This window comes from Primulina huaijiensis, chromosome 14, assembly GCF_012295235.1.
Source record: "Primulina huaijiensis isolate GDHJ02 chromosome 14, ASM1229523v2, whole genome shotgun sequence".
Taxonomy (NCBI): Eukaryota; Viridiplantae; Streptophyta; class Magnoliopsida; order Lamiales; family Gesneriaceae; genus Primulina; species Primulina huaijiensis.
The window spans coordinates 5250503-5272071 of record NC_133319.1 but is presented as its reverse complement, the minus strand read 5'-3'; the positions used below and the strand labels follow the sequence as shown (position 1 = coordinate 5272071).

At 35.7% G+C, this 21569-nt stretch overlaps 2 protein-coding genes and 1 pseudogene across 2 annotated transcripts; all 3 read right to left on the bottom strand.

Moving 5' to 3' along the window:
- Positions 1-58: 58 nt before the first annotated feature.
- On the bottom strand, positions 59-814 carry LOC140957208 (casparian strip membrane protein 3-like; annotated as a pseudogene).
- A 13979-nt stretch (positions 815-14793) lies between these two features.
- On the bottom strand, positions 14794-16587 carry LOC140956935 (capsanthin/capsorubin synthase, chromoplastic-like). Its single transcript, XM_073413894.1, has one exon. It carries the CDS (start codon positions 16453-16455, stop codon positions 14971-14973), a length of 1485 nt encoding a protein of 494 aa, XP_073269995.1. The 5' UTR covers positions 16456-16587; the 3' UTR covers positions 14794-14970.
- A 541-nt stretch (positions 16588-17128) lies between these two features.
- Positions 17129-20443, bottom strand: LOC140957659 (vesicle-associated membrane protein 714). Its single transcript, XM_073414995.1, has 4 exons — positions 20057-20443; positions 18890-19080; positions 17941-18104; positions 17129-17443 (listed from the first exon to the last, which is right to left on the bottom strand). Exons 1-4 carry the CDS (start codon positions 20277-20279, stop codon positions 17350-17352), a joined length of 672 nt encoding a protein of 223 aa, XP_073271096.1. The 5' UTR covers positions 20280-20443; the 3' UTR covers positions 17129-17349.
- Positions 20444-21569: the final 1126 nt, after the last annotated feature.

Genomic DNA, 21569 nt, shown 5'->3' with positions numbered 1-21569 from the left:
TGCATGCACGCAGAACATTTATATGAAATTTCCATTCCCTTCCAATTATCATCTTCTGCTAATTAAGAGCCACCGCAGAGAGCAACACCAAGAATATGAAGATGATGGCGAAGCTACCACGGCGCCACTATTAAACTGCTGGCAAATGGCGAGCCAGTTGGTGTTGGAATTCCCGTTGTGAGCTAAGTACACAATGGACGCAGTGGAGGCAGCGGCCGACGTTGTAAAAGTCACCAGCACCTGCAATTAAGATTCATTTTGATTACGTGAAGAAAGGTATATAGACACAAATTATGTCGATATGTCTTACTGTGTCGAATATGATAAGGAGAAACTTCAGTCCTCATGCATGTGGAGGAACAATGCCCACAATGGAGAAAGGCAGAGACAGCACCAAATATCCACTAGCAATCGCATTTGCCACCACAAAAAACTTGCAGACATCGTCACAGTTTCGATCAATGTATCTATATGTATAAACGATGAACAAAAGACAGACAGAAACTCGGGAAAGATATGAAGCATAACGTGAAAGTAGGGAGGTCAATATGTTGGGCTTGGAACTAAAAGAACTGAGTGAAGAAAGGGAGAGTTTGATAGTTGGTTCCCATGGTGGTTGCGGCAGCCAGCGCGGCAACAAGGGCTACTCCTCTGCTCCATCCTCGTCCGGCAAGCTGTACGCATGGAGCCATGGAGGATCTGTTGCCTTGGTTATGGAAGTGTAAGTTGCATTGTTTTTGGATTTGGTGGCCTTGGATTCAGGAGGATGCATGTTAATTGCTGTTTCTTCGGGTCTCTTGCTCGAATCCGCCATTGATTTTCGAAGCTGGGTTGCAAGTTCGGGTAGTGATGGGACCATCGATGTGAGAAATTTAATAGGATGGATATCGAGAGCATAGTTTGATATATAGATTAGTTTTTGGTGATGAAATGTTGTACCAATTAGTTCATTATCGTGAGTGAGGGTTCTTATGTCTATTTCAATAGTTGGAGTTGAAAGAACAATCAACAATGAATAATATACGGGTTGGCGATATATAATGATAATTAGCAAATATTTATTACATTTGGTATTATAACTTTATAATATCTACAAGATTTTGATTTCAATTTTTTATATATATATATATATATAGTTGTCCTTTATATATAGTAGGAAAGTTATGTTAAAAAAAGAAATAAATGAAAATTAATGTTATATTTAATAATATTCTAATTTTCAAATGAGAATAACAAGAAAATTAATTAGTTGTATTTTTTAATTACTGTTTAAATAGACATATCGGATTATATAACTCTAAATTAGTTGATAATAAATACATTTGTTCGATGGGACATGAGGTGAAAAATAAAAAACGAGCCCTCTTATTGCAATAACTAATTGTAAACTTCAGTTCGCAAATAACAAATACACCAAACAATACATAAATAAATCAATGATAATATAGCACATGAATAACAAGTTAACAAAAATTTAAAATAATTAAATCAATACTACTCATTTAACTGTTTTAGAAAGGAAATATTTATCAAATTTGAATAATCTAGTTGTCGGACCATTTCTCTCTCAGTCAACAACATAGTTTCTTTTTGTCGATATAACTGTTACTTGTATGATTAACAAAATGTTATAGGAATATAAGTATTTATAAATAAATCATTCAATTTTGTTAAATACGGTAGCACATCAATTGATCCTTTTCGTTTGTTAATAACATATTATGACCATCAACTCCAAAGACAACTCATCACCATTAATGTCCAAACGTATGTCAATATTCAAAAATTGTTGAAGCTTCATACAAGATTTAATCAAGTTAGTTAAATACTAACTCTTAAACTTTTCCCAATTCAACAAAACTCGAAAGTATACGAGTTATTAAAAATGAATAAATCCATGAGAGCATGAACAAAACCAGCAAGAGAAAATGATTAATGTAGAATTCAAAACAAATTCATGTGAACAAAAAAATCATAAATTATGTGCCATGACTATGAAATTATCAATCCTGGCAATTCTTGATTTTATATTGCTAAAGGAATATTGCATAAACTTAACAAACCAACAAGATAAGAAGATATAAAAGTAGGTAAAATCTTTTTTTATTGGGAAATGAGTTGAAGGATTGAAGTTTTAAGGAGTTGGAGTGCCCATAGATTAGGATTCTACATAAGATATTAAGTAACCGAGCTCAAAACAATATTAAAAAGGTGTAAAATATTAACCTTATAATTCCTAACTTTTGAAGTCAACATATACATATAATTCTAAAATAAAATGGCCTCCTACTAGGTCGGGCCATGAGGCGATGATCTTTCTTGCCTTCCATCATGTCCGACCATGTTCACCTTTATATATACAAAATTGTATACTCACTAAGTGAGCGTCATCTCAGTGATGTGTATAAAGATGAGTACAGTTGATAGATACTATATCAAGATTATATGTATGTATATAATCAAATAGAATTAATAAAATCGGTGCTGATAAGATGATTAGTTAAAAAATAAACCAAGAATCCAATGGACATTTCGATTTCTATATTTTTAATATTTAATTTATATTTTTAAGTAACGAAGTAAGCCATTCATTTTCAGGTTTACAATTTAAGTCTCAGACAAACAACACTACACAAATTCCATCAAATAAAATCAAAAAAAAATCCAAAATATTATTGAAGTGTGGGTAAAACAACTCCTAGATGTAATCAAATACCACATAATGCCACATTCTTCATCGATATATTTTCCAATAATGCTGATAAAAGGAGATTAAAAATTTTTAAGTTAAAAACAATAAATATCCACCACTTATTTTCTATTTTTCACATATAAAATCAAAATTGAGTCTTAAAAATTCATTTATGACTTACAAAACATAAGATTGAAAATATGAAATAAATAAATAAATCATCAAGGAAAATAGACAAATAAGGTTGAAACACCTAATAAGAAATATACAAAAAATGAATATGTTCCAAAATATTCAATATGAACATCATCTTTAATTCAATTGGATAATTAATCGACCACAAATAAAATGCTTCTACATGTCCAAAAATTTGGGTAAGACATGTTGATTGCAAAAGTTTGATATAATAATCAAGGAAGTTCGGGTTAATTCGTATAAGAATTTAATCATATATTTAAAATTTCAGCGATGTGTTTTCTTGGACGTTGGACATAGCATATTAGGGTACCATACACGATCTTATTAAAATATTTCAAATGATACTTAATTGATGTTCGGCTGAAAAACAAAAGATTTGGTTTGTTGCTGGCTGAAAAATGAGGCATGACGGTCCGGATTTGGGTCCAATTTTTTCTTAAGCGAGGCGGGTCTTGAGTTTGGCCAAACTCGCTCCAAACTATGTGAATTTATATGTTTACGTGGAGATTATTGATTTGGAACATCGGATATCTTAAGGAATATCAGTCTCATATGTCAACTATTTGTAAAATAGATGGGAAAAGTTTACCACTAATCGAAATGTCTGTATTTCAGTCAATAAAAAGCGTTAAAATTCACAATAAATATGAAACATAATATTAATAAGGTGAATAAATGATATTTTTCATAATAAATGGACTTAGTTGCTACTTCCTTTGTCCTATGTATTTAGTTTCGAATTTTTTTCATATGTCTCAATAATGTAATCCAGCTCATATATTTATTATTATTTTCTTTAAATATTAATTTCTTCGTTAAATTTTGAAAATGTCAAATTATTAATTATTATATTTATTGGTTTGGTGTTGGAAAGCCCGTCGTTTCTCTTGGTTAGATGTCAATTTACATGTAAATATGATTAAAAAAAATTTGAAGAGATGGATCCATTTACGTGGAAATATGGTAAAAAAAATTCCATCTTTTGCAATTTTCGGTCATTAATAATATTCCATCTTCATCTATTGCAAGCCATACATATTAAACCTGAAAAATGGTTTTGAATGTGCTATCGAAAGACTATATTTCCAGTTTCAACTCAACATGAGGTCCAAGGCAATTGTTTGACTTGAATTTTCCACCACAAGACCGATGTCTATATTTTCAATTTTCAAGAGTAAAATGAGAAATTGCTAATAAAGTTTATCCTATTAAAATCTTCAGGGTAAAATAAATTTTTTTAATAAAATTTACATTTTAAACACTTTCTTAATATGAAACCGTATCATAAAAGACTTACTCAATCTAAGAACACCAGCCATTTTTGTAAAAAAAAATTCTATACTATTACATGAAGTCAATAACCATGAAATCCGGAATAGTATAATCAGATGCTACCAATGGAATAAAAACTCGATATTGTAGGATCGAATATGTGAGACCCCGAAAATAAAATAGCTTTGATGATATTTTTGTAAATACGTTGAAAAATATTCAATTTATTTTGATAGTATTTTCGTAAATAAGTTGAAAAATAATGAATTAGTTTTAAGGACAAAATGGTAATTAGCGACATATCTTGGTCATATGAAGTCCAAATGATTTGAAATTTGGATATAACGTAAAAAACTCAAAGATATAGATGGTTTCATGCTTTGAGTTTTGGAAAATGTGATCGTTTGACTGATCCAAAAGGATATACCGACGTTAAAATGTTAAATATTATATATTATATTATATTAATATAATAATATAATATAATATAATATTAAATATTTAAAAAAATTGAAACTTGAGGTAGCGACAGAGGAGGTGAGAGAGAGGAGAGAAAAGTGAGGATACAGTTTTAAATTTTTTTTTGATCTTGCGACTTATCGGTTTATTCAATCGACGAACCGACTTCAGTTCTGGGATCGTTGACACGAGGTCTTCGATTTTAGGTATAAATTTTATAGTTTTGGTGATGTTTGAAATTCGTCGCTTTTTGGAATAAATCCGATAAATTGTTAAATCATACAGAAATTGACGATTGTTGAATATTGTATGATTTTAACGAAGAAGAGATGATTATAGTGATGTTATTTTGAATTATTCTTAATTTCTTATAATTAGAAAATTTTAATCGTTGGATTGAGATTGAAAAATTATTTGTCAGTTATTATTAATTCTGACAAATATATACGGTAGAATAACCGACAAGAAATTAAGTTTTGAAGTCGGAATTGAATTACGCTACGATTTGAATTTGATATGAATTTTAAAGTTTCAAAAGATATTTGAAACTTATATTGTTGATATTGAATGATGTTATTGATTGAAATGAACATGTTATTGATGTAGATACATTATTATACTGCAATCTCCAAGCTACATCAATTGGAAAAGAAGAATTGAGGTATGTTGCGACCGAGTAACATACGACAGGTATCTGTATTATATGATATATGTTTGATTGATTGGATTGAGATTACATGTCTATATGCCTTATGTGTTGAGTTGATGTGGCATACATGACATGAACGTTGAGCTATGATCTTTGGATACCCTGATATAATTGGATTTGATTCTGGGGTTTGTGAACACGATGTTATGTTTGGCATTATGTGGCCCTTAAAACATAGACATTAGTGGGCCCGATGATTGATTGAGATTTGAGATTTGATAGCACTTTGCCGACGTTATCATATGAGTATCCTTGATTAGGCCGGTGTGCCAGCTCGAGCATTGATTTGATAGCGATTCGATTGAGTCTGACATGTGCTCAGTGGATGGGCATTTGACCTGATACCTTCACGACATACATGCATTGCATAACATATATCATTGTTTAGATATCTGTGGTATATATTGTGGTTGCTTCTGACTGAGCTTTGCTCACCCCAGATGAGGCTGTTGTTGTCTTTGTATTTGGATAACGACAGGTACTCCATGATATCAGGAGACCGGAGAGGGTACTTTTGGAGGGAGCCACAGTTGAGCTGAGTTTTTATGTCTTTATTTCCCAGTATATATATGTATCTATATACCGGGGCATGTCTCGATGATATGATATGCTGTTGTATGAGTTGTTTTGATTATGTGTGGGCAGATTTTATGAGGTGAGATTAAATAATATTTTTAGTATTCAAATAACATATTTTGGGCTCAGTGTAAAGAAATTTTAAACTCGTTTTTCGCTGTAATTAATTAACCCTAATCAAATTGCATTGTAATAATGATTAGGAGTTAAGGGCCCCACAGAACACTTATCGTTTTACCAAAATTTATAGTCGACGGTAATGGTGTATAATTCAAATATTTTAAACCGTACAGTAACTCAAACATCACGTTTTTATTATTTTACCCAGCATAAACAATTATTACACTCAATATATGTCGAAGAGCAATAATAATTATTATATAATAAAAGTGTACTATTTCCAGAGCTTACAATCACAATGAAAATGTTAATAACATTATTCATTTTTTAAAAAGTTAAAAAAGAAACTCTTACTTTATCTTAATACAAATCGGGAAAATAGATTGCCGTTAACAAAAACTACACGCATTTCAATAAAAAATAGAACTTATTAATTAAAACAATATGAGATGGATTGACAAGGAATAAGTAAAATAAGCAATTGTATGCAAAATTGACTTTATCATTAATCGTAATTGGTTTCATTGAATGCTATACTTCTGTCTGAGCAATCAATTTAAAAATCTCATTTAATATTAACACTAATGGGAGTATTCCATCCATTTATCCAAAAGGTTACAATCAAGATAATAATGAAAGAATGAAGGAATTTCACTGAAATTGACATATTAAATACCTATATTAATAACCATTATTCAAAGGTCGCCAACTGGTATAAATCTTCTTTGAAGTTGTGCTTTATTATGATATTGGCATGGGCATTGGGTGGAAAAACGATGCCAAATATTAGTGTCAAGCATGAAATATCATTTTTCTCTTGAGGGACCGATAAACTTAATTTGCTTATTTTTGGTTCATGTACTCATTTACTTTTAACTGCATTAAATAGAAATTATTTTTATCTACATTAAATATAAATACTCATGTGACATCGGAGCCAACTCATGATAGGATGGTAAATGGTCTGTAATACGAGTGATTAATAGCTGAAAGATAGAAACTCCATCAAAGACTAGGCAACGGTGTGCATGAATGAATAGACCGATCTATATTAGAATGTGTGACATAAAAAATTTGATATGTATTATTCATATTAACAATGTGTATCTCTTTTTCGGGAGCTCGTCACTTCAAAACTCTACAGTTAAACGCTTTTGACTTGAGAAAATTATCGGATGATTGACCTTCTGAGAAGTTTATTAGAGTGTGTGTGAGTGATGACATTAACACTAAAAGATCTGTGTTGGTACTGTAAGAATAATCGTTGAATATGAGAAATTACAAATTACTTGCACAAACGGAAGGATATGGTCTCACTCGAGGTAGATGAATAGCGTGCACTAGATCAATTGGAAGTACATTCTTTATTTGATAAAGAGAAGTAACCCTTTATTGTTATTTAGTTAGATAGATTTATTTACTCTCAAATGAGAACGAAGTCAGAAAATAGAGCTTGTACACGAATTTCTTTAAAAAATTTGGAAGGCAAGATGAAATATTAGGGGGTCAAATGACAAATATATAATTATTTTGAGTCCCTAGTCAATTTTTGACACGAATTTCTTTAAAAAATTTGGAAGGCAAAATGAAATATTAGGGGGTCAAATGACAAATATATAATTATTTTGCGTCCCTAGTCAATTGTTGAATAGGTCAGCAGGCTTTGTTGATTAATTGTGAGGAAAAACAAGTCGTATTTTGCATGCTCTGCAGATGGAAGGAAAGTTCATATAAACGGTTTCACACTTTAAAATTCGATTATAAATAGAGCTCCTCCCTTCATTTTGAAATCATCTCTTTTTCGAGTTTTCTTTTATCTTATAACATTCTATAATATTTGTGAGGTGTTTGTTCTCCTGTATTAAGAGAGTGTGTTCTCTTTGGAAACACAGTGAGTGAGTTGTACACCACAAAATATTATAGTGGAAATTCTTTTCATCTTGCCCGTGGTTTTTACCCTAATAATTTTTAAGGGTTTTCCTCGTAAATCTCGGTGTCCAGTTTATTCTTTATTTTCGGGTTTTATTATCTCAAATTACCGCGCGTGGGACCAACAAATGGTATCATAGCCTTAGTTTAAAATTTCTTAAAATTCTGAGTATGCTCTGTGGTTGCAGTCTAGACTGATCTTCCACATCAGAAAAGATTTTTTGAGATTTTTTATTTAAGACGAGATTATTTTGTCCAGTTTACTAAATTGCTGTAGACATAATGGCGGGCATGTACGAAATAGCAAAGTTCAACGGAAGCAATTTTATGCTGTGGAAAATAAAGATACAAGCATTTTTAAGAAAGAAGAATTGCTTGGCGGCTATTGGAGATTGACCGGTGGAAATTACGGATGATGGAAAGTGGAATGAGATGAATGACAACGCTGTTGCCAATTTACACTTGACTATAGCATACGAAGTATTGTCAAGTATCTCTGAGATAAAAATAGCAAGGGTTATTTGGGATACTCTGACAAAGATGTACGAGGTCAAGTCGCTACACAACATGATTTTCCTAAAGAGAAAGCTTTATACTCTTCGGATGGCGGAATCCTCATCGATGACCGACCATATCAATACACTAAATACTCTATTTGCCCAACTCACTTCAATGGGGCATAAAATAGAAAAATGAACGTGCGGAGTTTCTACTTCAAAGTCTACCAAATTCATATGATCAACTTATTATCAACATTACCAACAATATTCTTATGGGTTTTCTAAGATTTGACGATGTCTTAACTGCGGTTCTCGGAAAAGAAAGCCGGCGCAAGAATAAGGAAGATAGGTTGGTAACATCGAAGCAGGCAGAGGCTTTACCGATGATAAGAGGAAGATTTATGGACCGTGACTCTAGTGGGAGCCAAAGACGAGGTAGATCTAAGTCAAGAAGTAAGAAGAAAAATATTTACTGCTTCAAATGTGGCGGTAAAGGGCACTTTAAGAAAGAGTGTACGAGTATTGACAAAAGTTCTCAAGGAAATGTGGCCAGTACTTCAGGCAGTGGTGAAATATTATTCAGCAAAGCAGCAATAGTTGTAGAAGGCAGACACAAATTTTTTGACACATGGATTATGGATTCAGGAGCGACGTGGCACATGACATCTCGGAGAGAATGGTTCGATAATTATGAACCAGTCTCAGGAGGATCTGTATTCATGGGAAATGATCATGCCTTGGAAATCGCTAGGGTCGGTACTATCCAAATTAAAATGTTTGATGGTACTATTCGCACCATACAGGAGGTACGACATGTGAAAGGATTGACAAAAAATCTTTTGTCCTTGGGGCAATTGGATGACATCGGGTGCAAAACCCGTATCGAGAACGGGATTATGAAAATTGTGAAAGGCGCGCTTGTGGTTATGAAGGTGGAAAAAGTTGCTGCAAATCTGTATGTACTTTTGAGATAAACACACAAAGAGGCAGAACTAGCTGTTGCATCAATTGGTTCAGCAGAAGAATTATCAGTGTTATGGCATAGAAAGCTCGGGCATATGTCAGAACGAGATTGAAAATTCTCGCAGAACGGAAGCTGCTGCCGGGACTTACAAAAGTGTCACTACCCTTTTGTGAGCGTTGTGTTACCAGTCAACAACACAGATTAAAGTTTGGCACTTCTACTGCCAGGAGCAAAAGCATATTGGCGCTGATTCATTTGGATGTTTGGCAAGCACCGGTTGTATCCCTAGGAGGAGCGAGATACTTTGTCTCATTCATTGATGATTTCTCTAGGAGATGTTGGGTGTATCCAATAAAAAAAATCAGATGTTTTCCAGATCTTCAAAGATTTCAAAGCGCGGGTTGAAATTGATTCTGAAAAGAAAATCAAGTGTATGAGGACTAACAATGGAGGAGAATATACCAGTGATGAATTTGATGCATATTGGCAACATGGGGGCATCAAAAGACATTTCACGACGGCTTACACACCTCAACAGAATGTTCATCCGCGGAACCTTGTTGGACAGAACAAGAGCTATGTTGAGGACTGCGGGTCTAGACAAGTCATTTTGGGCGGAGGCAGTCAAAACCGCTTGTTATATTATCAATCGTTCTCCTTCAGTGTCGATTGATCTGAAGACTCCGATGGATATGTGGACTTGAAGACTCCGATGGAGGTGTGGACTGGGAAGCCGACAGATTATTCTCATTTGCATACATTTGGAAGTCCGGTGTACGTTCCGTACAATGTGCAAGAAAGATCAAAGTTGGATTCGAAATCCAGAAAATGTATCTTCTTGGGCTATGCTGATGGAGTTAAGGGGTTTCGCTTGTGGGATCCTACTGTTTACAAGCTTGTCATCAGCAGAGATGTTGTCTTCGAGGAAGATAAAATAAAGGGAGATAAAGGCACACTAAATTCAGAAACTACTATTTTTCAGGTGGAAAATAAGATGGACGAAGGTCATATTTCTTGTGAAGCAGTATTAGAGCACGAAGAACAAGAACAAGTTGAGTCTGAGGTTTCCAATATGAGGCAGTCAACTCGAGACAGAAGACAACCAGGTTGGCTTTCAGATTATGTCACTGAAAGCAATATTGCATATTGTCTATTATCAGAAGATGGTGACCCATCGAGTTTCCACGAGGCTACTCAAAGCTCGGATGTATCCTTGTAGATGATAGCAATGCAAGAAGAGTTGGAGGCATTAGACATGAATAAAACTTGGGATCTTGTTACACTACCACGATGCAGGAAAGCCATTGGAAACAGATGGGTCTATAAGATCAAGCGTGATCGCAATAACCAAGTGGAGCGGTATCGTGCTAGATTGATGGTAAAAGGGTATGCTCAGAAAGAAGGCATTGACTTCAATGAGATATTTTCTCCCGTGGTTCGGCTTACAACAGTCAGAATAGTGTTAACATTGTGTGTGATGTTTGACCTACATCTAGAACAGCTAGATGTGAAAAAAGTGTTTCTTCATAGAGATCTTGAAGAAGAAATCTATATGTTTCAGCCAGAAGTTTTTGCAGAAAAAGGCAAAGAGAACTTAGTTTGCAGGTTGAACAAATCTCTGTACGGTCTCAAACAGGCGCCGCTGTGTTGGTACAAGAGATTTGATTCCTATATCATGAGCCTTTGATACAACAGACTGAGTGCAGACCCTTGTACATATTTCAAGAGGTCTGGTGATGATTATATCATTTTGCTGTTGTATGTGGAGGACATGTTGGTAGCAGGCCTCAACAAAGATCAGGTCCAAGTATTGAAAGCACAGTTGGCTAGGTAATTTGATATGAAGGACTTGAGACCAGCAAACAAGATTCTAGGGATGCAAGTTCACCGAGACAGAAGTAACAGAAAGATTTGGCTTTCCCAGAACAATTATTTGAAGAAAGTTTTGCAACGCTTCAACATGCAAGATAGTAAGCCAATTTCGACCCCTCTTCCTCTTAACTTCAAGTTATCCTCCGAGATGTGTCCTAGCAGTGAAGGAGAGAGGATTGAGATGTCTCGAGTACCATATGCATCAGCAGTGGGAAGTTTGTTATTTGCCATGATCTGTACAAGACCGGACATTGCTCAAGCAGTGGGAGCAGTTAGTCGGTATATGGTGAATCCTGGACGAGAGAATTGGAGCAATGTTAAGAGGATTCTTAGGTATATTAAGGGTACCTCGAATGCTGCATTATGTTATGGAGGATCGGATTTTACACTCAGGGGCTATGTCGATTCAAATTATGCAGGTGATCCTGATAAGAGGAAATCTATTACTGGTTATGTGTTTACACTTGTAGGAGGAGAAGTAAGCTGGGTTTCAAAACTGCAGACAGTTGTGGCGTTATCTACAACGGAGGCAGAATATATGGCAGCTACTCAAGTTTGCAAGGAGGCAATATGGATTAAAAGGTTATTGGAGGAGATCGGACACAAACAAGAGAATGTTCATTTGTTTTGTGACAGTCAGAGTGCCTTGCACATCGCAAGGAATCCAGCCTTTCATTTCAGGACGAAACACATTGGAGTTCAATTTCACTTTGTGCGGGAAGTAATAGAAGAAGGAAGCGTGGATATGCAGAAGATCCATACAAAGGATAACATAGCTGATTTTTTGACAAAGTCAATGAACACTGATAAGTTCGAGTGGTGTAGATCTTCAAGTGGCCTAGCGGAAACGTAAGCAGTAGGGAATGGCAAGATTGNTACATTGGAGTACAATTTCACTTTGTGCGGGAAGTAGTAGAAGAAGGNAGAGAAATGTCGGCAAAGAAAAATCAATAAATGCAGCAGACGAGTGGGTTGGCATATTTAACTGATTATTTCGGATGGAAGACGAAAGTTTGAATACGCGTTTTTAACGCGTATTCACACGGTCAAGGGGCTCTATAAATAGAGCTCCCCCTTTCATTTTGAAATCNATCTGAAATCATCCCTTCTTCGAATTTTCTCTCATCTTATAACATTCTATAATATTTTTGAGGTATTTGTTCTCCTGTATTAAGAGAGTGTGTGTTCTCTTTGGAAACACAGTGAGTGAGTTGAACACCACAAAATATTATAGTGGAAATTCTTTTCATCTTGCCCGTGGTTTTTACCCTAATAATTTTTAGGGGTTTTCCACGTAAATCTCGGTGTCCAGTTTATTCTTTATTTTCGGGTTTTATTATCTCAAATTACCGTACGTGGGACCAACACACTCACCCTCTTCCGTTAGTTCTGTACTTAGTCCCTACCTTTTTTATTTTAAATTTGTGAGTCACACATGATATATTAATTTTATAACGATTTAAATCGTTTTCTAACTAGAAAATAAACGTGCAATTCATAGATAATCATTGGGATTTCATATAATTTGTCCAAAGTATTGGTGAAAAATGTTAAGAGTGAAAATTTACGATATGAATATATGTCGTATATTAAAAATATATTTATGATCACTAAGAATATGGTAAATGTTCAGCTTCCACCATTACTGAACATTCCACCAGCTTTTATGTGCCTTCATTGAGTCCTCCTCCATGCAGCCACAGCCAACTCCACCAGGCCAAAACCCCCTTATTCATGGCTATTTGCCACCTCTTTTGCCTAAACACAAGCATCCTCCTAAACATGTTAAACCATTGCCAACACTACCCTACCCAATTTATCAGCTATCCACCCAGTCCCCATCAAATTCAAATTTACCATCCTTCTCCTAGTCTACCACCTCCGACTCCAGTTTACTCTCCTCCACCAAGCCAAGAGCAAAGTCCACCACCTATTCCGACATACAACCCTCCAACCAGTCCATCTCCACCAACAACTCCAGAATACAATCCTTCACCAAGTCCACAGCAAAGTCCACCGCATGTTCCAAGTTACAATCCTGCCACCAGTCCATCTTCACCACCAATTCCAATATACTTTCCTCCACCAAGCCCACAGCAAAGCCCACCGCCTGTTCCCGCTTACAATCCTCCGACTAGTCCATCTCCACCACCAATTCCAGTGTACTCTCCACCACCAACTCCACAGCAAAGCCCACCGCCAATTCCCGCTTACAATCCTCCGACTAGTCCATCTCCACCGCTAGTTCCAATATACTCTCCTCCACCAAGCCCACAGCAAAGCCCACCGTCTGTTCTCGCTTACAATCCTCCGACCAGTCCATCTCCACCACTGATTCCAGCGTACTCTCCACCACCAACCTCACAGCAAAGCCCACCGCCTGTTCCCTCTTACAATCCTCCAACCAGTCCATCTCCTCCACCAACTCCAGTTTACTCTCCTCCACCAAGCTCACAACGAAGTCCACCGCCTGTTCCAGCTTACAATCCTCGACCAGTCCATCTCCACCACCAAGTCCAGTATACTCTCCTCCACTAACCCCACAGCAAAGTCCACACCCTGTTCCAACATACAACCCTCCTACAAGTCCACCACCAACTCCAGTTCAAGTTTCTTATTTACCCCCAAATCCACAGCAAAGTCCACCCTCCGTTCCAACATACAATCCTCCTACAAGTCCACCACCAACTCTGGTTCCAGTTTATTATCCTCCACCAAGTCCACAACATACAATCCTCCTACAAATCCACCACCAACTCCAGTTCCAGTTTATTATCCTCCACCAAGTCCACAACAAAGTTCACCTCCAGTTCCAACATACAATCCTCATGCAAGACCAGTACCAAGTCCAATTCCAATGTACTCTCCTCCACAAAGCCCACAACAAAGTCCACCGCCCATTCCGACTTACAATCCACCGGTGTACTATCCTCCCCCAAGCCCACAAGAGAATCCACCACCATCTGTCCCAACATATAATCCTCCTGTAAGTCCTTCACCACCGAACCCACCACAAAGTCCACCACTGGTCCTGTTTACATTTCTCCACCAAGTTTACCAAAAATCCCACCACCTATTCCCACTTATAATCCTCCACAAAGTACACCGGAAAATCCTCCTCCAAGCCCTCCAATTTGTGAACCCCCACCAAGTCCACAACCACCTAAACCAGAGTAAGGCTTTCCCTCGCCGCCACCGCCGCCATATACATGAATTAACATGTTGATTAGTTCTGACAATGCATCTGAAAGTACCGTGGTTTCACTTTCAGATGAAAATTGTCTTAGTGAGGTGCATCAGGTTGTTGTTTGAATTCCTTCCATTTTTCCTGCTTTGTGACAGCTTGTTTGACTCAAATAAATTTGATCATTGAAATAGCCCCATTTTAAATTTTCTCTGAATTTATTTAGATCAGTTATTATTATTTTAACAAATTTTGAGTTTGTAAGATCATGACATCAACTGAAAATATTGGAACCAAGACTAAAAAAAGGATGATAAATTATAGCATAAATAACAATAACATAAAGTTTAGTAAGATGTTGTATATTAATCCCAAAGCACATATGAAAGTTGAAACATATTCTAAATCTCTAATAACACAGAGTAACTTTAAATTAACAGCACCATACATATCGATAAATAATTCGAAACGTATATATTAAACAGTTGCAAATAATCAAATGGTATCAATGGCCATATTGCCCATCATTTTCACCAAGGGCGCAGGGCACTTTGTTACCAAATCCCATCTTGAAGGATTTGAGGCATTATTAAAGAGGGAGAAGCCCAACTTGATAAGCTCTCCAAGTGATAATCTTGCTGAGAGGAATCCATGCCAGTAGTGAGGATCAAGCTCAAAGAAAGCATCAAAAAATCTGCGAGTCCCATTCAAATCAAGTTTCAATACAGTCTCCATACCAAAATTATAATACTCCCTGGTGCATCTCCTCTCCACAGGCCACAACCCGTTCCATGTTCTATGATACAGCTGTGTCCCTCTTATCATTCTAGTGGAGCCAAGGCACTCGGAAATAACATCTGCTAACACGGGGGCGAGGGCCATTGTCTGAGCCACTGTGTAGCCAGTTGCAGGATGAACAATCCCCGAATTCCCACCTATCGCCATCACACTCTGAGGAATCTGTGGAAGAGGCCCGCCCATTGGAATCAAGCATTTCTCATCCTCAATCACAGTCCTCACTCGTATGCCTAAATGCCTCAGCCTCGCCACCATCCGTTTCTTCACCTCCACGTATGACAACACAGGCCGGCTAACAAGGGAAGTCTCCTCAAGGAATACCAAGTTTGAATCAAAAGGCATGACATACAAAAAAGTTGGAAATCTTGAATTGCTAGCACGTAAGTATGGCTCATTTCCAAGGTGGGAATCCCGCCAATCCATTAAAACCATCTTATCCAAATCAAATGGATGATGTTCAACTTCGGCCAAAAAACCATGAGCAATCTGATAACCTTGGTTTCTTGGCTTGTCATACTCTATAAAACTACTCGTAAAGCCACTAGCATCAACGATTAAGCCTGCTTTTAACTCGGAGCCATCATCACAAGTAACTGCGGACTCAAATTCCTTGTGCTCCACCTTCCAAACCTTGGCTTTATGAAATTTGACACCATTTGTGACGCAACCAGACAACAACCTGAGTTTCAGCTCCTTCCGAGCGACTCTACCATAGGCACGGTCCAAATACTTAGACTTATGATCATTAACATAAACACGAGTCATCGGCCATGTTTTATCCAAACAATCTTCAAGTCCCAAACTTTCAAATTCATCAACCCAAACACCATAGTTATTTGGCCACATAGAAAGGGGCGAAGGATCAATGCAACATACCTTAATTCCACGACTGGACACTAGCTCAGCGAGCCGTAGACCAGCTGGGCCGGCGCCAATTATGATCACATCGAATATAGGACGCCTGACGGTAGGATCAAACCACGGGACGTCGAGGTCTAAAGTTTCTGGTTTGGATATAGGCTCCAAGTCGAGAAAAGTAGAAATTTTGCTGCTTTGGCATAGTTGACGATCTTTTCTTGTATGGGTTTTAGTAATCGGACGAAAAAATGGAGTGCCAATTGATGAATTTGGCCTTGAAAAAGGAACTAAAGTAAGTGGAGCTGCGCTGAAGAGAGTTTCCATGAGAAAATGGAATGATGGACAAAGGAAGAAAAGGAAATGGGACCTTATGCAGCCGAATTGAAGGAATCCTCGACTCCGAGGGATTGATTCTGTTCGGACAACTTTGGCTTCATACCAATACCAATGTCCTCATTAGGCACGACCTTACATATCACACATTATTTTATTTTTTATTTTTGGAAAAAAATGCATTTTATATTAAATTTTAAATTCAAAAATAATTGATTTCAGTTTTTTTAAAAAAAACATTAATTTATTATTTTATTAGTTCAAATTATAATAAATTAAAATTAAAATATTTTAAATTTGGATCTTTCTCCTTGAAGCGAGTTGCAGTGGCACCAAACTTTTTGGTACACCAGCCACCCCATTTTAAAAGTAAATGTGCTTTAATTAATAATTAAACTTAATAATTATGGGGTCCCCTAAACATCAATGCTGATTTATTTCTTTTTCCCAGCAATTTTGGTTCATCGGTACGAGTTCTATCTTACTATACAGTACGTGATTAAGCTCGATGTTATTTTTTTAATATCAAATAAAAATGCTTACACCAATTATACTTTTATTTTATTTAACATTTGATATTGAAGATATATTCTATCGTTGTAAATGATGTAGACTACATTCCAAAGGGTCTGAGATAACCAAAAAAGAAACAGAAAAACCAAACTAAATCTTCCAAACATTTTCATGATACATAATTTGAGATACTCGCGATAATATGCTAAATGTCATCATCTCCCTTTACATTGCTTGTACAGCCATAATGACAGTGATTCATTAATTATTCACTAACAATAATATAGACATCCTGGATGAAACAAACATTAGGCAGCAATGTTATCTTCTGAAAGATATCAAACGGGTTCACCTGAGGCATCCCTCACAAGATTATTTTGATCTGCAAGACGGTAGAGTGATGCCTCCACAGGCAGCTGCGATTATTATATACAAGAGTAGAACAATCAAACATGTCAACATGGCCCTGTCAGGAATAAACATAAGAATACATAGAGTCAGTAAAGCCTCGATTATGGACTTACAGCAGTCATAATTGCATTTCAGCCCCCCATGCACTCCTACTTCTAGATAAATAACGAAATACAGTAAAAGAAATAGGCCTATTCATATTCACGATAGAAATTTCAACGACGAAGTACTGGATTGAAAAATGCAAAACAAACTTGTACAGGCACCAAGAAAAGCAGAATATAGAAAGAAAGACGAAACTAAATTTACAGAATTGAATGGTCTAATTCTACTTTGACGAGGAAAAGGAACTTAGCAGGAGATGAATCAGATGACAAAGACAAACAAAATCCAATGTTATAGTTCAGCAAACTTGGTAATTCGTGAATGTGGTTTATCTTCTTCAAAATTCAAAAAATGCTATGTTTGGTTTGTCACACAACACCTGCCAATTACTGATATCGTCTTCCAAAAATTGATTCAAATTTAATATGAGGATGTGGCAATACTTACAAAAGCTTGGCATTTTTTGTCCACAGAGCACGGCGAAGGTGTTTCGACTGTTTTCTGAAATGAAATGAACTATCCTGCATGGTTGCTGTCTTGTCAACAAGAAGCTCAATCCGGTCACCTCTCTCTAGTATCTTGTCAATATTATCCACCATTATCGTGCGTATCTGAATATCAAGTTTCAGTTGTCATACTCACGGAAGAATGAAGATAACCTAGATCATATGCATGCTGACACAAAAAGAAACGCCAAAAAACTCTGATTCGGATACTACACCGGTGCCACATTCTACTGATAATTAACATACTCTTAACTATTTAAGGATCTTTTTTCAATCATTTAAGAACCTTTCAGGTGCATGCATTTGTTACAAAAACCTGCAAGAAAGTTATCTGCGTAAAAGAAAGGAAAACACATGGATCAAGCATATACAAAACAAATTAAAAGAATGGCATTGCTGGTTTGCTGCGTTGTGACATTTGCATCCTTCTTTAGCAAAGAAGGAACCATGGAATTAAGGCATCTTTGTTGCTTCACGATATGATAGCGGACATCACCTTTTTTCATTGTATTCTCCACTTACATTCATAATATAGTTGTAGAAAAGTGGCCAGAGTCATTATACTTCAACATGAGAAAGTAGGACATGTAGGCATCGGTCATGTTAAAAAGATTTCGTGTACATCGTGAACAAACATTTCAAGGCCTAAAGGAAGTTCTCCCGCACAGAAAATGCATCAAAGCTAAAACTGCAATCCTAAATTATCAATATGTACGGCGGCCAGCATGCATAATAAACCCGCAACAATATCTTTTCAACAGATGCAAACTGCATAAGTATCTCCATTCTTAAGGAATAAATATGAAACACAAAATAGATTCACATTTTACTCCTTTGCTTTGCTCTCTATTTCTTTTATGAGTGAAGTGGAGGTGGCTAGTGATACTTGCCTCACCAACTTCTCCTTGGACGCGGCTGAGTGTATCTGCACTAGGATTACTGGAGAAAAACTCCATTTGTTGGTGTAAGACTCTAGAGAATTCATCATTCATGGCATATGCAGGAGAATAAGGAGCTATTCTCCCATAGTTCTTCATAAATCTCATTCGAATATCCTCCAAGTAAGAAAAGGGTATTCTCCCTGGAATAACGGTTCAAAACAGCCAAATGCGCGTAAGTATAAATGGGTTGGTGTAGACAAATCAAGACATTCTTGTCATTTCAAAATGAATTAAAATTCCGACATAATCTAAATCTAGATGCATGATAAAGCTAATGAACAGTAACATGAATCTCGCTTCAAATGGAAATATAGTCAACCCAGAAAATAGAGTTTGGTGTTCAAAGAATGTTCATATCTGATTCTTTAAATCTAGAATGGTAGTTTGCAATGCCATGCGCAAACGCCATGCATTACTGTTAAAATATTAAAGAAATAAGTTCCCTGCATTTTAATTCCTAACAATCAACTATTGGCAATATTCTTAATGGCATCACTAGCAGTTACAAAATATTTAGATGTGCCCTAAAATTAGTGTTGAGTACTGCCACCACAATCCATCGAATGGACTGTCATGCGTCATCTTTGTACTTGTTATCAATGTGTGTATCTATCTGTCTCATGAATTGATTTAATTTTTCTGCAAGAAGTATAATTGAATATATTTCTGCACTCTTACCACTCAGTCCTTTAACTATCACGTTGTCATCCCTAACCACTTGAACAAAATGCTTTATGGGCATTGGTCTGTTCAAAATGAGATAACTGGCAAAGATCTGCTCTTGGTACAATTTCTTGTTCAGAATTTGTACTCCCTGCATCTACAGTAACACATCTTACTTAGAACGCACAACTTACAAGAAATCAATCCAAGCATACAACGTGCACAAGAGCTGCAACCGAATGGAAACTACAGCAATCTTACAAATTTGTGATCAATCGATTCAACAAACCAAATCCAATAACATACAGGCATGTAAAACTAATTGAACCATGGAAAGTAAAGCCAAGCATCAATAAACTGAACATTAAAGAAGATTCACACAGCATACTGAACCCTGACCGACAAAACTTGTACAGTTAAAAACTTTGGGGGAAAAAACTCCAACCTACTTACTTCCGAAGGTATCGTTTGCCATACAGAGGAATGTAATGCCATCGGATACGAGAATGTGAAAAATGTAACGATCCTGAGAGAAACAAAGCCTGGACTCAGCGGATTCAGTCTCGCAGAGCTTCTCCAATATCCGACGGACCACTGCACCGGCGTTTCCCGTCACGGCGCTAAACTCTGCCAACACCGTTGTCCCCCGCGCTACCAGACCGTACAGAATCGCCATACCAATCTTGCGAATGCAATTTACAGCGGAAGTTGAGATTTCTTTTTATGATTAAGCAATAATTGCCAGAATTTGAAGGGGAAAGAGCTAGACGATACTGCCAAGTCAACTTCGGGGAGATTCTTTTTCTTTTTAGGGTTTTGATTTGCTGTGCAATCAATCCGACAGTTCTAAGGGGGCTTGATAGTAATTTCACATTTCTTTGTTTTTCTTCCCTGATGTTATTAAATAAATAATTTTGAAAATACCAATAAACATATATATATTTTTAAAATTTAAAATTTTTGTATTAGAAACTTCAATAAACATTGACTTCGAAAAAATATTGAAAAAAAGAGAGTACTAAATAACAATTTATTTTTCCATTTTGTATTCTTTATATAAAGAAACTCATATATAATTTAGTTCTTATCTTCGAGCTTACTACGGAGATAGAAAGGAAACAAATTCCTCTTCGGTGGGGTAAAATCTAAATCTTGGCAGCATTTAATTATAAGCCATTTTCTTGCAATAAATAAAGATAATTATGTATATTTGGATTTCATGTATATATAATAGTGCTTAATAGAGATGAGATTAAACTAAACAAAATAATATAATTGGATGGGAGAGTCTCCGAGTGAAATGAGAGGGAAAACTTTGAGAATAAAGTGCTTTTCGTACGTTTTAGTATACTAGATAAAGACACGTGCAACGCACGTGAAAATACATTTCTGTTGTCAATAATTATTGTTAAAGAAATGAGATCGGATAAGATTAATTTACAGAAAATTATATATTAATAATTTTCATGTTATTTTAGTCAATAGAAAATGAGTAATGCTACATGTACAATCAAATTTATACAATAATTCTTACCACACAAAAAAAAAAATCAATACAAAAATTTTATTTATCAAAATCTCATGATAAATTAAATATAAAATCTCATTAGACAATAACAAAATCTCACGATATAATTGTTGTAAATATCGCAGTACGATATATTGGTTGTTCTTTTAACATTATCCGTAGGAAATTCAATGTAATATAATTTGTACAACAAGTATTATAAAATGAGTGCAAAAGATATTTGTTTAAAAATTTTATGTGTTATAAATCTAAGGTTATTCTTGAATTGAAGGATTTCAATACATTCAAATGTATTTTTGTTATTTAGTGAAGTAATATCGTAAACTTCAAATCCACTCATTTCATGTATATATAGTAGTATTTCATGTTAATTATGATATATTTCAAGTCCACCCAATAATGATGTAATTTGAAATTCATTCTACTTTATATAAATAA